Below are 18,776 nucleotides of genomic sequence, written 5' to 3' on the forward strand. Positions count from 1 at the left end.
AGTAGGTGCGGGTGAGCTGTAGTACTAGTGACAGCTGTAGTATATATGGAGAGTAGGTGCGGGTGAGCTGTAGTACTACTGACAGTTATAGTATATATATGGCGAGTAGGTGCGGGTGAGCTGTAGTACTAGTGACAGCTGTAGTATATATGGAGAGTAGGTGCGGGTGAGCTGTAGTACTAGTGACAGTTATAGTATATATAGCGAGTAGGTGCGGGTGAGCTGTAGTACTAGTGACAGTTATAGTATATATAGCGAGTAGGAGCTTGTGAGCTGTAGTACTACTGACAGTTATAGTATATATGGAGAGTGGGTGCGGGTGAGCTGTAGTACTGCTGACAGTTATAGTATATATGGAGAGTAGGTGTGGGTGAGCTGTAGTACTGGTGACAGTTATAGTATATATGGAGAGTAGGCGCGGGTGAGCTGTAGTACTTCTGACAGTTATAGTATATATGGCGAGTAGGTGCGGGTGAGCTGTAGTACTGCTGACAGTTATAGTATATATAGCGAGTAGGTGCGGGTGAGCTGTAGTACTAGTGACAGTTATAGTATATATAGCGAGTAGGAGCTTGTGAGCTGTAGTACTACTGACAGTTATAGTATATATGGAGAGTGGGTGTGGGTGAGCTGTAGTACTGCTGACAGTTATAGTATATATGGAGAGTAGGTGCGGGTGAGCTGTAGTACTGGTGACAGTTATAGTATATATGGCAAGTAGATGCGGGTGAGCTGTAGTACTAGTGACAGTTATAGTATATATGGCAAGTAGATGCGGGTGAGCTGTAGTACTGGTGACAGTTATAGTATATATGGCGAGTAGGTGCGGGTGAGCTGTAGTACTGGTGACAGTTATAGTATATATGGCGAGTAGGTGCGGGTGAGCTGTAGTACTGCTGACAGTTATAGTATATATGGCGAGTAGGTGCGGTTGAGCTGTAGTACTGCTGACAGTTATAGTATATATGGCGAGTAGGTGCGGTTGAGCTGTAGTACTGCTGACAGTTATAGTATATATGGCGAGTAGGTGCGGGTGAGCTGTAGTACTACTGACAGTTATAGTATATATGGCGAGTAGGTGCGGGTGAGCTGTAGTACTACTGACAGTTATAGTATATATGGCGAGTAGGTGCGGGTGAGCTGTAGTACTACTGACAGTTATGGTATATATGGCGAGTAGGTGCGGGTGAGCTGTAGTACTAGTGACAGTTATAGTATATATGGCGAGTGGGTGCGGGTGAGCTGTAGTACTACTGACAGTTATGGTATATATGGCGAGTAGGTGTGGGTGAGCTGTAGTACTAGTGACAGTTATGGTATGTATGGCGAGTAGGTGCGGGTGAGCTGTAGTACTAGTGACAGTTATAGTATATATGGCGAGTAGGTGTGGGTGAGCTGTAGTACTAGTGACAGTTATGGTATATATGGCGAGCAGTGCGGGTGTCTGTAGTACTAGTGACAGTTATAGTATATATGGCAAGTAGGTGCGGGTGAGCTGTAGTACTGGTGACAGTTGTATTATATATGGCAAGTAGATGCGGGTGAGCTGTAGTACTGGTGACAGTTATAGTATATATGGCCAGTAGGTGCGGGTGAGCTGTAGTACTAGTGACAGTTATAGTATATATGGCCAGTAGGTGCGGGTGAGCTGTAGTACTGGTGACAGTGATAGTATATATGGCCAGTAGGTGCGGGTGAGCTGTAGTACTGGTGACAGTTGTATTATATATGGTGAGTAGGTGTGGGTGAGTTGTAATACCGGGTGACCGGTATAGTAAACCGTATTTGGTAACTATGTGCAGGTGAGCTGTAGTTCCAATTGACAGATGCAGTACATGGTGGCTAGGTGCAGATGGCAGGTGCAGTACATGGTAGATGTGGGTGAGCTGTAATACCAGGTGACAGGTGTAGTACATGGTGGACAGATGCGGGTGTAGGTGCAGGTCAGCTGTAGTTGCGGGTGACAGGTGTAGTACGGAGTGGGTAGTCACGGGTGACAGGTGTAGTGCATGGTGACAGGTGTAGTACTTGGTGGGTAGTTGCGGGTGACAGTTGTAGTACCAGGCGGATAGCCGATTGGTGTAGTACATGGTGACAGGTGTAGTACGGGGTGACAGGTGTAGTACCAGGCAGATAGCTGACTGGTGTAGTACATGGTGACAGGTGTAGTTACAGGTGACAGTTGTAGTACGGGGTAGGTAGTTACGGGTGACAGGTGTAGTACATGGTGACAGGTGTAGTACGGGGTGGGTAGTTGCGGGTGACAGGTGTAGTACGGGGTGGGTAGTTGCGGGTGACAGGTGTAGTACGGGGTGGGTAGTTGCGGGTGACAGGTGTAGTACCAGGCGGATAGCTGACTGGTGTAGTACATGGTGACAGGTGCAGCACGGGGTAGGTAGCTGCAGGTGACAGGTGTAGTACATGGCAACAGGTGTAGTACCGGGTGGGTAGCTGCAGGTGACAGGTGTAGTACCGGGTGGGTAGCTGCAGGTGACAGGTGTAGTACATGGCGACAGGTGTAGTACCGGGTGGGTAGCTGACAGGTGTAGTACCAGGTGGGTAGCTGACAGGTGTAGTACATGGTGACAGGTGTAGTACCGGGTGGGTAGCTGACAGGTGTAGTACATGGTGACAGGTGTAGTACCGGGTGGGTAGCTGACAGGTGTAGTACCGGGTGGGTAGCTGACAGGTGTAGTACCGGGTGGGTAGCTGACAGGTGTAGTACATGGTGACAGGTGTAGTAGCGGGTGGGTAGCTGACAGGTGTAGTACATGGTGACAGGTGTAGTAGCGGGTGGGTAGCTGACAGGTGTAGTACATGGTGACAGGTGTAGTACCGGGTGGGTAGCTGACGGGTGTAGTACATGGTGACAGGTGTAGTACCGGGTGGGTAGCTGACGGGTGTAGTACATGGTGACAGGTGTAGTACCGGATGGGTAGCTGACGGGTGTAGTACATGGTGACAGGTGTAGTACCGGATGGGTAGCTGACGGGTGTAGTACATGGTGACAGGTGTAGTACCGGATGGGTAGCTGACGGGTGTAGTACATGGTGACAGGTGTAGTACCGGATGGGTAGCTGACGGGTGTTGTACATGGTGACAGGTATAGTACAGGGTGGGTAGCTGACAGGTGTAGTACATGGTGACAGGTGTAGTACGGGGTGGGTAGCTGACAGGTGGAGTACATGGTGACAGGTGTAGTACGGGGTGGGTAGCTGACAGGTGTAGTACATGGTGACAGGTGTAGTACCGGGTGAGTAGCTGACAGGTGGAGTACATGGTGACAGGTGGAGTACCAGGTGGGTAGCTGACAGGTGTAGTACATGGCGACAGGTGTAGTACCGGGTGGGTAGCTGACAGGTGTAGTACATGGTGACAGGTGTAGTACCGGGTGGGTAGCTGACAGGTGTAGTACATAGTGACAGGTGTAGTACATGGTGACAGGTGTAGTACATGGTGGGTAGCTGACAGGTGTAGTACATGGTGACAGGTGTAGTACCGGGTGGGTAGCTGACAGGTGTAGTACATGGTGACAGGTGTAGTACCGGGTGGGTAGCTGACGGGTGTAGTACATGGTGACAGGTGTAGTACCGGATGGGTAGCTGACGGGTGTAGTACATGGTGACAGGTGTAGTACCGGGTGGGTAGCTGACGGGTGTAGTACATGGTGACAGGTGTAGTACCGGGTGGGTAGCTGACGGGTGTAGTACATGGTGACAGGTGTAGTACCGGGTGGGTAGCTAACGGGTGTAGTACATGGTGACAGGTGTAGTACCGGGTGGGTAGCTGACGGGTGTAGTACATGGTGACAGGTGTAGTACCGGATGGGTAGCTGACGGGTGTAGTACATGGTGACAGGTGTAGTACCGGATGGGTAGCTGACAGGTGGAGTACATGGTGACAGGTGTAGTACCGGGTGGGTAGCTGACAGGTGGAGTACATGGTGACAGGTGTAGTACCGGGTGGGTAGCTGACAGGTGTTGTACATGGTGACAGGTGTAGTACGGGGTGGGTAGCTGACAGGTGTAGTACATGGTGACAGGTGTAGTACCGGGTGTGTAGCTGACAGGTGGAGTACATGGTGACAGGTGGAGTACCAGGTGGGTAGCTTACAGGTGTTGTACATGGTGACAGGTGGAGTACGGGGTGGGTAGCTGACAGGTGGAGTACATGGTGACAGGTGTAGTACCGGGTGGGTAGCTTACAGGTGTTGTACATGGTGACAGGTGGAGTACCAGGTGGGTAGCTGACAGGTGTAGTAGAGGGTGACAGCAGTGCGGACACCGGAGGACACGCAGGACAGGTGTCCTCTGCAGTGTGGCGGCCGGTGACAGCAGTGGAGCCCCGCAGGGCCCCAGCCCCCCACACGCCGGCCGCAGTGGCCGGTACAGATGAGTGACACCGGGCAGGTGACCGGTGCGGCTGCCGCGCTCACTGCCAGGCATGATACAGATGTTTTCAGTCACTCAGGACCCGTCCGCCTCATCTCCGCCCCCGACAGCGCGTCTCCCTCCGCCCCAGCCCTTTCCAACCGCTCCGACCGCGTCCCTCCGCGCCCCCGCACTACTTACCAGGTGTCCCCTCTCCGCAGCGGGGTCTTCAGCAGCGCTGACACTTCGGATCTCTGAGTCTCCAGATCAACCACTCCGCCCTCCGCCATCTTCCTGCACTGACAGCTGCGCGCTGCATCCTGGGAGTGACGTCACTGCTGGGAAGTAGGGGAAGTGTTGGGAGCCGCTGTGAGCGCCCGGGAGAAGCCGGAGCCAATCACGGGGAGCGGCCTGTCGCCAGGACAGCGGACGGAGCAGCGGGAGGCCGCCCGGAGGGCTGCAGTCAGCCCGTGGTTATAGGAACGGGTTGGGGAGACTACTATGGTGCGAGGCAGCGCGCCCTCCTCCGAGACCTCCATGGCCTACACTCCGCGTGTGGGACCCCCGGCCTGGCTGGATGTTTGTGCCTGGTTATACACTCCCTCCCTGGCCACGGGATCCAGGAAACCTTTGTAGAGCACTTGCTGTGCATCTTCATCGTGGCCGGGAGCATCTCTGCAGCACATGCTCCGGGTGATCATCGTTACTGGAGCACTCTCGGAGTGTGCTAGCTGTGCTCTACCCAAAGGTACATTCATCATTACACTCTTGAGTCACTCCCAGAGTAATCTATGATATCACAGAGTTGATCATGTGACTGCTGGAGTGCAGAGTGCTCATGCTCCAGCAGATGCAATGATGAACAAGTGGGGCACCAACAGCCGGATCACACATCATGTGACCAGATGTAACCTAGTTATTCTGAATTCTTTGTCCATTAAAGGGGTTGTCCAGCGAAAGCAAGTGGGGTTCAGCACTTCTGTATGGCCATATTAATGCACTTTGTAATGTACATCGTGCATTAAATATGAGCCATACAGAAGTTATTCACTTACCTGCTCCGTTGCTGGCGTCCCCGTCTCCATGGTGCCGTCTAACTTCAGCGTCTAATCGCCCGATTAGACGCGCTTGCGCAGTCCGGTCTTCTTTCTTCTGAATGGGGCCACTCGTGCCAGAGAGCGGCTCCTCGTAGCTCCGCCCCGCCCCGTCACGTGTGCCAATTCCAGCCAATCAGGAGGCTGGAATCGGCAATGGACCGCACAGAAGACCTGCGGTCCACCGAGGGTGAAGATCCCGGCGGCCATCTTTACAAGGTAAGTAAGAAGTCACCGGAGCGCGGGGATTCGGGTAAGTACTATCCGTTTCTTTTTTTAAACGTCTGCATCGGGTTTGTCTCGCGCCGAACGGGGGGGGGGCTATTGGAAAGAAAAAAAAAAACCGTTTCAGCGCGGGACAACCCCTTTACCCTTTAGTGACGGAGCTTTTTTGTTTTTTCCTACTCCCTTTTAAAAAATCGTAGCTCCTTTATTTATCCATCGACGTCGCTGTATGAGGGCTTGTTTTTTGCGGGACGAGTTGTATTTTTCAATGGCACTATTTATTGTACCATATAATGTACTGAAAAACTTTTTAAAAATTCTTAGCGGAGAGAAATGGAAAAAAAACGACATTCCACCATCTTTCGGTGCTTCCTGTTTCTACGGCGCACAAACTGCAACAAAAACGACCTGATATTTTTATTCTATGCGTCAGTATGATTACTACGATACCAAACTTATATAGTATTGTTTTTGCTGTAGTACTTGTATGTTTTTTTTAAGATATTACATTTTTTTCAATTATTTTCTGCGGTCATTTTGTGCGCACAATAACTTTTATTTTTCTGTCGACGTAGTTGAGCAAGGACTCATTTTTTGCAGGATGTCCTGTAGTTTCCGATAGTATCAATTTGGAATACATGCGACTTTTTGATTGCTTTTTATTGCATTTTTTCTGGAAGACAGGGTAACTAAAAAAGTGTTATTCTGGCATTCTTTATTTTTTTTTTCGGACGACGTTCACCGTGCAGGAAAAATAATGCACTACTTTGATAGATCGGACTTTTACGGACGTGGCGATATCAAATACATATTTTTATTTTATGATTTAGATTTTTTAGTAATTGATATGGCAAAAGGGGGGTGATTTAAACTTTTATAACTTTTTTTTTACAATTTAAAAAGCTTTATCGATCTTTTTTTTTACTTTACTTTGAAGTCCCCCTGGGGGACTTTAACATGCGATGCTTTGAACGCTCCTGCAGTATGACGTAATGCTATAGCATTACGTCATACTGCTTTTTTATCAAGCCACCCTGTGTGGATAGCTTGATAGGCAGTCTGCTAAGGCAGCCCTGGGGCCATTCATTAGGCCCCCGGCTGCCATGATGCTTGCACAGCTCCCCAGATCTCACCGCGGGGGGGGGGGGGATTTAAATGCGGCTATTGCCCATGGGTGTCAGCTGTAATAAACAGCTGACGCCCGCGCTCTATGGAGGGAGATAGCGGCGCTACCTCCCTCCATACACGTCCTGCAGCTGCAGGACGTAAAAAAACACTATAGGGTGATCACTAAGGGGTTAATATGAACAAACTGAACTTTAATGTCGCTTGTTACATTAATCTGCAGGGGACTAACAAGGTACTTTACCTTCCACCTGCTTCTAATAATCATCTGTTCCTATGCTGCAAACTGTCCGCTCCGAGTGTGCTCCATGGAGTATGCTCCAGGCACGATGATCAGCTCCAGAGATGCTCCCGGCAATGATGAACAGGCAGAGTATGTTGTCTCAGAGTGCGGTGATGAATATGCCAGGAATGCAGGGCTAATGGCTCCGATCCCATATATCCTACACAGACAATTGTGCAGCATGGACATGGATGATTATGTGGATGTATGATTGTTGGTTCACTGCAGATTTTTTTTAGACTTAATAAGTTAGATTAATGTTCATTTTGTTGCTATTAATGGCTAATTCAGCATAACTTGGTTACATCTGCCTGACACTCCTGGTCACATGATGTGTGATCTGGCTGCTGGTGCTCCACTTGTTCATCATTGCATCTGCTGGAGCATGAGCACTCTGCACTCCAGCAGTCACATGATCAACTCTATGATGTCATGGATTACTCTAGGAGTAATCCAAGAGTGTAATGATGAATATACTGTTTGTGTTGGTGGGAACCCCACAGATCCTAAGAACAGGGAACAGAGTATCGAACGCTTATTTGTGCCGCTGCTCCTCCAATGGAAGCTCTGGAGATTGCAGAGCGCTTGTACTCAGAAATTTGCAACATTCCCATTTAAATGAATGGAGCAGCTAAATGCGCACACATACCGCTCTTCATTTATGTGGGGACCTTCAGGATCCCAGCAGTCAGCCCCACACTGATCATAAAGTTATTCCCTATCCTAGGGGTAGGAGAAATTTTTTTACATTGGCTCAGTCCCTTTAAAGGAGTTGTCCCACTTTTAGCTATTGATGACCTGTTCTCCAGATGAGTCATTATTAGCAGATTGGCGGAGGTCTGCCACGTGGGATACCCTGACAATCAGCTGTTCCCTGAGCTGTTTGGCTGCAGGAAGCAGACAGCTCCGTACATCGCACAGTGACCTGGAATGGTACTGCAGGCTGAGGCCCGTCCACTTCAATGGGGCCACGGTGCAATGTATGGAGCTGTAGCAAAACGGCTCAGTACACGAACAACTGATCGCTGGGGGTACCAAATTACGGACCCTCACTAATCTGCTATTAATGACCCATCTTGAGGAGGTGGTAAGTTCTCCTTCAATGAAAGTGTTCAAACAAAGGCTGGACAAATATCTGTCTGGGATGATTTAGTGAATCCTGTATTGAGCAGGGGGTTGGACCCGATGACCCTGGAGGTCCCTTCCAACTCTACTATTCTATGGTCATCAATAACTAGAAGTCAGACAGTTCCTTTAAGGAAATACCTGAGTGGGCCTTGCTACGCTGTTCACATAACTCCTATAGAAGCCAGTAGAGCAGTTGTCACTAGAGATGAGCGAGCACCAAAATGCTCGGGTCCGCGTTATTCGAGTCGAGCTTTTAGTAAAATTCGAGAGCTCTATTCGAGTAACGAACCCCATTGACTACAATGGGAGACCCGAGCATTTTTGTATGGGACCCGCCGGTTGCTGAGCTTTTTTTTTTTTTTTCTTCTTGTTTCTCTCTCTGACGTGCTCAGCGGGGAGAGGTCAAATCTGACACGTCAGTGGCGGGGAGGGGCCAAAACTGGGACGGGATCGAACATGGCGTGATGCTCGCTCGAGTAGCGAGCACCACCGAGTATGCCAATACTCGAACGAGCATCAAGCTCGGAAGAGTACCTTCGCTCAACTCTAGTTGTCACGCATGTAAACCACAACTCTATTTCCACAGGCCTTTAGCGGTGTGTCGTTCTAGGGGTCTCTGTGCTCGGGTCATCAGCGATTAAAGTCACAAGTGCTTCTTGTGTTGCATCACACTGAGGAGGTTATTTCCTGCATTCTCAGTGGTCTCGGGAAATTAATGGGTTCCTGTAATGATCCCTAGAGGTCTACGGCAGGGAAATTAATTTTAAATATTCCTTCTGGAGGGCAGTGGAAATGTTAATGTTGCATATGTGGGGTCCAGTAGCTACCCATTAACCCTACTGCACCAATGTGGGGTCTCTGAATGTGTCAGTGTGAGGGTCCAGTATACTCCCACTGCAAAATTTCAATGTGGGTGTCTGAGGTAGTGGTGGATACCTTTTATTTGCATGTCTCAAGACCAATGCCGAGGCAGTTGCATCCCACTTTTCCTGGTACCGTTGGGTGTTTCCCTCGGTGTAGTGAGCTGGTCACATACTTTTCAGTCAATACTTGCATTCCCTATGAAATCACGATCGTGGAGCATCTTTTCTTATAACCCTGCATTGTACTGGTCCTCTGTTATAACTCCTTAAAATTTTTGAATAAATTGACAACATGGTCTAGCATTCTACTTGTCAAAGAGGTGTGTCCCCACACAGTCTGCCACAACTGGTAACACCCACTTATCAACTTATTTATTAATTTCTGGTTGGTATAAGACAGTGGTGGCGAACCTATGGCAGGCGTGCCAGAGGCGGCACTCAGAGCCCTCCCTACTGGCATAAGTCGCTATCGGCCGCTCACCACGTTAGTGAATACCGGCAGGGGCTATGGCTCCCCTGCCGGCATTCACTAACAAGCGCTGCTAGCTGTGCTGATCCCTGCGCACACTGTGACATCAGTGTGCAGCCGGGATCTCCCTCCCCTGACGTCTCCTACTTGGTTCCACGAGAGTAGAGGGAGAAGGCGTCCGGCAGGCATATTATCTTTTTCCACACCATTTCTGCCCTATTCAGCAATTCCAGCAACCTGATTGGTTGTTTGGTGAATCAGTCAAATCAGGGTCACTATTATACTAGGGGGCCACTCTGGGTGGTCACCATTATTGCTGGGGCCGCTTGGGGGGGGGGGGTCACTATTATTGCTTGGGCCGCTGACGGGGGAGGTCATTATTATAGCTGGGGGATTGGGGGGTCACTATTATTGCTGGGGGGGTCACGATTATTGCTCGGGCCGTTGGGTGGGGGTCACCATTATCGCTCGGGCCGCGGGAGGGTGGGTCACTATTATCGCTGGGGTATGTTTACATGTGGCGGAAATAGGCAGGGCTGTTTCAAAATAGACAGGGTGCAGATTTTGACTGCTTTTTGGATGCGGAAATGCTCCACAGAAATTTCCGCGGAGCACATTCTGCAGTATTACCGCGTCGAAAAATTAGTCAAAATCTGGACACTTGTCTATTTTGAAGTGGCCCTGTCCTTTTTAGAACAACGAGGGTAAAATCGTACGTGATAAGCCCTCCCCCCCTCTGACGCATTGGCACTTTGCGATAAATAAGTGGGTTTTCGGTTGCAGTTTGGGCACTCAGTCTCTAAAAGGTTCGCCATCACTGGTATAAGACTTACTTGTCAAACACAAGGCCTGCGAGCCAATCCAGCCCACTACCTCCTTTTATGTGGCCCGTCGGCAGTGCATCAAACCTAACGAGTTATACTCACCCCGTCTGCAGCTCCAGTGGTGGCGGTGCACTCTGTGACCGCTGACCTTCACCTCCCCATGTCTGCGTACACTGTCCTATTCGTAACAAAGACGCCAGGGTGAGAGGTCAATGGTTACAGACTCGGCAGCAGTCGCCAGCGGACTAGAGCTAAAGGCTGGGTGAGTGGGGAGCCTGTAGGAATGCAGCCCAGTTAGAGGCCAAAAGGGGTTGCTGTTACTCCTGGGAGTACTATAGGGGGCACTATTGCTACTGTGGCCACTATGGCGGTGGGGAGGGGGGTGTCACTATTACTGCTGTGGCCACTTTGGGGATCGCTATTACTATGGGGGGGTCACTATTACTACTGGGGCCACTATGTTCTCTCGTATGCCATCTTGCTTTTGTTCCATCTTGAGTCTCTTTTTCTACTGTTCTCTCTGCTTAAACGTATATGCAGGTGGTTTGATTCATGTACCAGGCATTTCGAGGAATGCTAGTTCCTTTCTTATGAAACCTGAAGAACCGCACTTAACTTGGGTCTAAATTGAAAGTATGCACAGCCCCCAAGGAAGAGAACAAGTAGACCTTGTATGGGAAACAGATATATGTCTGCCTAATTGGCATATATAGCAAAACAGATGATAATTAGTTCTTTCTATTGATATATATGTCTCTATATAGAGATATATTCCCATATAATCCTTAATGGGGTTCTGTCATTAAAAAAAAAAAAAAAAAAAAAGTATATTCACCTATTCCTCCCCAGGCAGTCTACTTGCCCCATCTTCTCCTGTTTCCTGCAGTCCGGGGGGGGGGGGGGATCACCTCACCTCACCTCCAGCTGGTTGATTCTTCTGCTTCCTGTTACGAAGCGTACATTCACAGGCAGTCTCCTTCCTGCCTTGCAATATACACTACGTCACTAATTCACAGCCTAGCATGGAGTGCCGAGCTATTGCAGAGACTGCACATGCCCGCTGTCTCTGCAATAGACCAGCATTCCTTTCTAGCCAGTGAATGCTAAGTCACAGTGATGTGATCTTCACTAACCTGCCGGAAGAAGAATGCGAGGAATGCAGTCTTCATAACAAGCTGGCCGCCTGGAGGTGAGGTGACCGGGGAAAGGGTGACTGGACAAGATCAGGAGGAGAAGATACCTTAAGGAGTCAGCCTGGGAAAGTCAGCCTGGGAAAGAATACGTGAGTATAGTTTTTTTGTTTTTTTTTTAATGACAAAACCCCTTTAAGGAAAATGTATTTTATACAGTTAGTCCCCAACTTGCGAACAGGTTCCGTTCCAGGAGCCTGTTCGCAAGTCGAACAAATGCTTGTATGGAGCGGGATCGCGGGTGGATCCTGCCCCATACAACGTCGGGTGCAGGCTGTTCTTACAGCGGGCACCCGGCGGCAGCAGTTCCGACGAGCAGCGCCGCTTGTCGGAACTGTTAACACTTTAAATATCGCTCTGACAGCGGTATTTAAAGTGTTAACAGTTCTGACGAGCGGCGTGGCTCGTCGGAACTGCTGCTGCCGGGTGCCGGCTGTAAGAAACAGCCTGCACCTGATGTTCAGGGGGCCCGTACAGTGTCCCACGATGAGATCGCGGGACGCTGTGTGGTTGCTAGGCAGCCGGGGAGCTCCTGAAAGGCCCCAGGGCTGCCTATGTAGAGTGCCCATCAAGTGCACGGCTTGATAGGCGCTCTGCATAGACAGCCCTAGGGCCTTTCAGAAGGCCCTCGGCTGCTTAGCAACCGCGATCTGACCAGACAGGCTTCTATCAGGCTTGATAGAAGCTTGTCCGGTCCCTGCACAGTATGATGTAATGCCATAGCATTACATCATACTGTGCAGGACAGATAGTTCGTATCTAGCGAAATTCGTAACTCGAATGTTCGCAAGTAGGGGACTATCTGTATATGAATTAAATTTTTTCTTATATATTCGCATATAAATGTATCCTTGGAAGTCTTAACCAATTAATAATTACTAAACCCAGCCAGTAATATGCATTAACTAGCTAATCATTTTAGAGATAAATGACATGTGTAAGCAAGTAACATAGGAAACTTATACATCAACTAATTACCAAGCCTAGAAATAGTTAATATAACAAACTGCGAGGGAAGTTCTGCTTGGAGACTGATGTCACTGCACTTTGAGTCTTAATAACCAATAGTAATAAGTGAATTGTAATAAGTTATGTATAAGAAAAGTGTCTCTTTAAGCCTCGTCTTCAATGTCTTTGTCTAAAAACCGTATAAATACTTCTGCTTGTTAACAAATAAACTGGAAATTGTTTTGATTACACAAGTTCTGTGTGACCAGTCAATGATTCTGCGAGCAGCTCGTACTTAAAGGGGTTGTCCCGCGGCAGCAAGTGGGTCTATACACTTCTGTATGGCCATATTAATGCACTTTGTAATGTACATTGTGCATTAATTATGAGCCATACAGAAGTTATAAGAAGTTTTTCACTTACCTGCTCCGTTGCTAGCGTCCTCGTTCCCATGGAGCCGACTAATTTTCGCCGTCTAATGGCCAAATTAGCCGCGCTTGCGCAGTCCGGGTCTTCTTCTGTTCTCAATGGGGCTCCGTGTAGCTCCGCCCCGTCACGTGCCGATTCCAGCCAATCAGGAGGCTGGAATCGGCAATGGACCGCACAGAAGCCCTGCGGTCCACGGAGGGAGAAGATCCCGGCGGCCATCTTCAGCAGGTAAGTAAGAAGTCACCGGAGCGCGGGGATTCAGGTAAGCACTCTCCGGTGTTCTTTTTTAACCCCTGCATCGGGGTTGTCTCGCGCCGAACGGGGGGGGGGGGGGGGGTTGAAAAAAAAAAAAAAAAAACGTTTCGGCGCGGGACAACCCCTTTAAAGGGGTTGTCTCATGAAATCTAGTGGGGTTATACACTTCTGTATGGCCATATTAATGCACTTTGTAATGTACATTGTGCATTAATTATGAGCCATACAGAAGTTATTCACTTACCTGTTCCGTTGCTAGCGTCCCCGTCGCCATGGATCCGTCTAAAATCGCCAGAAGACGGCTTGCGCTGTGCGGTCTTCTGTGCGGTGAATGGGGCCGCTCGTGCCGGAGAGCTGGTCCTCGTAGCTCCGCCCCGTCACGTGTGCCGATTCCAGCCAATCAGGAGGCTGGAATCGGCAATGGACCGCACAGAGCCCACGGTGCACCGTGGGAGAAGACCTGCGGTGCATCGTGGGTGAAGATCCCGGCGGCCATCTTAGTAAGGTAAGGAAGAAGTCGCCGCAGCACGGGGATTCGGGTAAGTACTAAACGTTTTTGTTTTTTTAAGACATGCATTGGGTTTGTCTCGCGCCGAACGGGGGGGCCTATTGAATAAAAAAAACCCGTTTCGGCGTGAGACAACCCCTTTAATCCTTTGATATCAGGACGCAAGATTATACCTGTAGTGCTAACAGGGCTCGCTGTTATTACTGGGGCCACTATATGGGTCATTATTACTACTCAGGCGTTCACTATGGGGTTTACAATTAGAACTTGTTTACATGGGCATAGTGAGATGTTTTTAAGTGCACAAATACACTGCTTATTTCCTCACTCGAAAAAAATGCAGATAGAACCATGGAAATGATGTGTAAATATGCAGTGAATACGCAGGTTTCCTGCATATTCACTGTGTATTTGCGCGCGCCCATGCACTTAAATGTCCTATCGTGGGGCGTAATATACATCAAAATAGGTCATGCTGCATATTTTTTCATGTGATTGCACATTACATGAAAAATACGCTCGTGTAAATGAACTCGGGTCCTATTCACTGCGTATTATGCATGCAAAAATTGCACACGTAATACAGCAGCCATAAGACTGATGTGGTCCTTGGTGAAAATGAGTTTGAAACCCCTACTATAAGAGGTATAGCACAATGCAAAGTAGGAGGAAAAGTTGTTCCAGAATTGTGGTATGGAAATGCAATTATTTACTAAAACTGACGGAGGTGACAGGTCTATTTTAAAGAGGTTGTCCAATCAGGACCAATACTGTCCATCTCTCCTATTGTATGACATGGATGGCCATTTATGTAAGCGCTCTGTGAACTATGCACATTGCCTTAAAGGGGTTGTCTCGCGCCGAAACGGGTTTTTTTTTTTTTCAATAGGCCCCCCGTTCGGCGCGAGACAAACCCAAGGGATGGGTTAAAAAAAAAATATATATATATTACTTACCCAAATCCCCGCTCTGCGACGACTTCTTTCTTCCTTTTCCAAGATGGCCGCCGGGATCTTCACCCACGATGCACCGCGGGCTCTGTGCGGTCCATTGCCCATTCCAGCCTCCTGATTGGCTGGAATCGGCACACGTGACGGGGCGGAGCTATGATGACGACGCGGGACCAGCTCTCCGGCATGAGCGCAGGCAGAAGACCGGACTGCGCAAGCGCGTCTAAAAACGCCAGAAGACAGCGAATTTAGACGGAGCCATGGAGACGGGGACGCCAGCAACGGAACAGGTAAGTGAATAACTGTTGTATGGCTCATAATTAATGCACATCCGCCGGGCTCGAAGGAAGAAGATCCGGCCGCAACGGAGGGCAGATCCGCAGCGTCCGGACAGGTAAGTAATGCTTACTTGTTTGCCTCATGTCCGTGGGGCAGGAGGGACCCGCTTCAGGATTCTGCATGAAGAATCCGCGGCGGGCCTGATTTTCCCCGTGGACATGAGGCCTTACACTTTTTATGCACTGTCAAAAATGAGTATGTAAACAAATACTGTTCTTTTGTTTTTTACAATAGAATATTGCAGCAGTATATAGTTTTTTGCAATAGGTATTTAAAAAAATTATGCCTTTTAATTTATAGTAAAAGTATGTTGTTTGTAAGCCTAACCTTAGGCACTGTTCAATGTGAAAACAGAAAAAAATACATAGGTCCCATCTTGATTGCTCTTCACTCATTCCATGTCCCGCAGGCTTCTCCGCTTGCTTCCGCAAGAATTCTGCTTTATTCAATTGTGCTCATAATGACAGGATGACATTCCCGGAGACCGCGTTTCAGTCCTTTTCAGGACTGAATAGGACTGAAACACGTTCTCCATGAATGTCCTGCTGAGCATAATTGAATAAAGCAGAATTCTTTTTCACTACTAAGCTTCCAGTTCCCCGTTTATTGGATTTTCTTAGGCACTGTTCAGACTACTCTAGAGCCTTCTGGCGGAGGTATACATCAGGAGGATTTCCCAAGTACAGTATACCTATCATGAAAGGATCTGTTGTATGCCATTATTTAGGCATAAATAGGTTTTCATGTAGTAAAAGAAGTATACTGTGTGGTATACTTTTTTACTGGATGGCTCTGCAAGAAAAGCATGGTTGACTATGCTATTCTATTTAGAAAAAAAAAAATAAAAGGACCTAATAGTGGCCAAAAGACACTCTTCTGGCCTTTGTCTTTTTGGCCACCATTAGATCAGTATCCTGATTAAGGCCGCCTGCACACGGGCGGAAATCCCGCGGCGGGATTTCCCGCGAGATTTCCGCCGCTCAAAGCCTGCATAGGAGTGCATTACAATACACACTCCTATGCAAACAGCCGCGGTTTGGCCGCGCGAAATCTCGCGCGGCAAACAAACCGCGGCATGTCCTATTTTTGTGCGGTGCTTGCAGCCGCCGGCTCCGGTCTGCGCATGCGCCGGCTGCCCGGCAGCCGGCACATGAAAGAGCCGGGCGCGGGTGAGTACGCGCTCGTCCCTGCAGGCGCTCGGGTCGGGTCCCGCGGCGAGAATTCTCACCGCCGGATCCGACCCGCTCGTCTGCAGGCGGCCTAAGTGTGAAGACTCTCTTACATTTGGGGATGTGGTTGTGTTCAGAATTGGCCAATCGTAACTAATGTCATGTCAAATGGTAGTCAGTACTCCGCTGCCATAATTTACAGTGATCCTGATTTACACCATCTAAAGTTCAGCTCTTCTAGTAGGATTTTACTAACATTTTCTTAGTTGGTCCGTAAAGAGCTTACAGCACATCAAGGGAATCTGATTGTTTAAGGTATCAGTCAGGAGAAGGGTACAAAGAGATTTCTAAGGCATTACATATACCATGGAACACAGGGAGGACGGTCATCGAGGAGTGGATTAAATTTGGCAGAACAATGACATATAATGATGTAATGCAGCAGCATTATATTATACGGCAATCTGCGTGACAATAGTTCACTCAATAGTATGATATTCTTCAACAGGCCTGTTGACTACCTAAAAAGGTCCCTATGGGTGTGCACACCCAATGCCTGAATTATGTCTGGCCTCAGTTACGGTTCTGCTTTGTGGGCATTGCCCACTCAAGCTTGTCTGAGGCCAGGACTCTGCTCTCCCTGATCTGTCACAATCCGGCTATCCTCAAGCAGATTGGAGCTGTAGCGCAGCTGTTTTCTCCCTCTTGCAACAAGCAGTCTCGGGTTCCTCCGCCTAGTTTTCGCTGTGCACTCCAAGTTGCAAACTTACATGCAGGCTCTCCAACTCTGCTGGTTCTCTTCCTGCTGCTCTCTGCCTTTCCCTCTAAGGCAGCAGCTCCTCTCGCTCTGCAACAGCCTCGGCACCCGCTGTGGTGCTGCAAATATTGTCTGTTTTATGGCCAGCCTTCAGCCAATCAACAGGTGTTACTAAAGCATGCTAAGTTCATTTTTGAGCATCTTGGTACTCCATTGTACACCCCAGTACACCCTACGCTTTAATCTGTTTAGAAGTGGCATTAACCCCTTACACATTGACAATTATTATTAAAAAACCTTAATGACAAGACCCAAATAATCAAGATAGTGTTATGGAAGTTCTTCCCACCAGTTGCTCCTTCATATACCAATGACTTAATATGAAATCATTACATAGAGCAGTCTTTGTACACAATGGTTGAGTGTCAATGAATATTCCATATGTTGTAAAGAACTCCTTGTGTTTTTCCTTGTCCAATAAGGAGTCAATCCAGTTCATTCAGAAAAGAAAATCCACTTTGCTATTGGATTTAATGACGGCGATGAGGCCATTACAGTAAAATGCTTTAACAGCGGTTGCTGCCTTAGGGCTTCTTCACTCAAGCATAGGTGATTTTCGTCTGGCTACAGCGTGGCCGAAAATTGTGTGAACAGGTGTTAAAACACCGCACCCGAATACCATCGGGCGGGAGCAGACAGTTTAGCACTGCTATACTGCCTCCCCCTTTCTGCCCACTCACTGGCTCTCGGGACGGGAAGGGAGCCAGTGTGCTATGATCCTGCCCCGTGTCGGCTGCCAGCAATGGGAAGGGGCGGTAGCTGAGCAACTAGAAAACCTCTAGCGAGGGAAGGGGGTGGGAGTTTAGCAGACACACTGTTAAACTTCCTCCCTGCTCTGGCAGCTGTCATAGGCTCCCATAGGAGTCTATGGAGCCACTGCCGTATTCTCTCTGGAAAAGATAGTTCCAGAGCTATCTTTTCTGGCCGGCCAGATGATTTTATGCAGCAGAAAAATGCCCATCTGAACTGAGGCATTGGAAACCAATACTTCAGATGGGTGGCCTATATCTGCCGGCCATGAAAACGGGGCCGATATACCCCCGTGTGAAAGAGCCCCTAGGCTGGTATTGCACAGCTACCTTGTTATAGGTGTTAAAAAAGGTACTTTGAAAAAGAGTTTTACATTTTTAATCACTTGTTAATTATTTTCAGTGATGCAAAACGCATGTGTCTTTTGTGTCTTTTTCAAAACCGTGTACATTTTTAGATGCATTTTTCAAAGTGCGATTTTCGTGCATTTTGTAACAGATAAAAAATGCAAACATAATGGCAGACTAATATAACATTTTTAATGGTTAAATAACAGGATAAAGGATTGACCATCTATAATGTTCAACATGTCCTACTATGCAGCAGAGAGACAAAGATAAGCATAACATCTTTCATGTGTTGGATTAGTATGTGCCAAATGTGATGGGTCTGAGGACACCCCCATAGGCAATGAAATATATCAGCAAGAGATAATGAGCAATTGGGAGTCAGCTGAACAATTCTGCCCATTCCTTTCAGTGATTGGTGGAGGTTCTATCACCCAGACCCCCATCATTCAATATTTCTGGGAGCCTGGCTGCTGAATGTCAGAAGTTTGTTTAAAGTGTAATTAAGATCTAAATTACATAGGATCAGGACACTTAGTCAAATGCCTTGTTGACCGGCAACTCGCTGCATCCACTCCCATTCTTCTGTGATCTCCTCACTCCCGCAACTCACCACTCTCCCCCGCCGGCACCTGAATCTTTAGAGACGAGCTGGTGGGTACTCGCATAAGGCACCACTCGCTCTAGTAGTTT

General features: G+C 48.4%; 1 protein-coding gene across 3 annotated transcripts in view; it reads right to left on the reverse strand.

Moving 5' to 3' along the window:
* The window catches only part of USP15 (ubiquitin specific peptidase 15), an 84,172-nt gene extending 79,499 nt beyond the window's left edge, over nt 1–4,673 (reverse strand). For all 3 annotated transcript variants that reach the window (XM_066591704.1, XM_066591705.1, XM_066591703.1), the window contains exon 1: nt 4,572–4,673. In XM_066591704.1, the coding sequence (XP_066447801.1) occupies nt 4,572–4,660 (89 nt within the window). In that variant the 5' untranslated portion in view covers nt 4,661–4,673. The remainder of the gene's footprint in view (nt 1–4,571) is intronic.
* Nucleotides 4,674–18,776: the final 14,103 nt, after the last annotated feature.

The sequence above is a fragment of the Eleutherodactylus coqui genome, chromosome 2, assembly GCF_035609145.1.
Source record: "Eleutherodactylus coqui strain aEleCoq1 chromosome 2, aEleCoq1.hap1, whole genome shotgun sequence".
Lineage (NCBI taxonomy): Eukaryota > Metazoa > Chordata > Amphibia > Anura > Eleutherodactylidae > Eleutherodactylus > Eleutherodactylus coqui.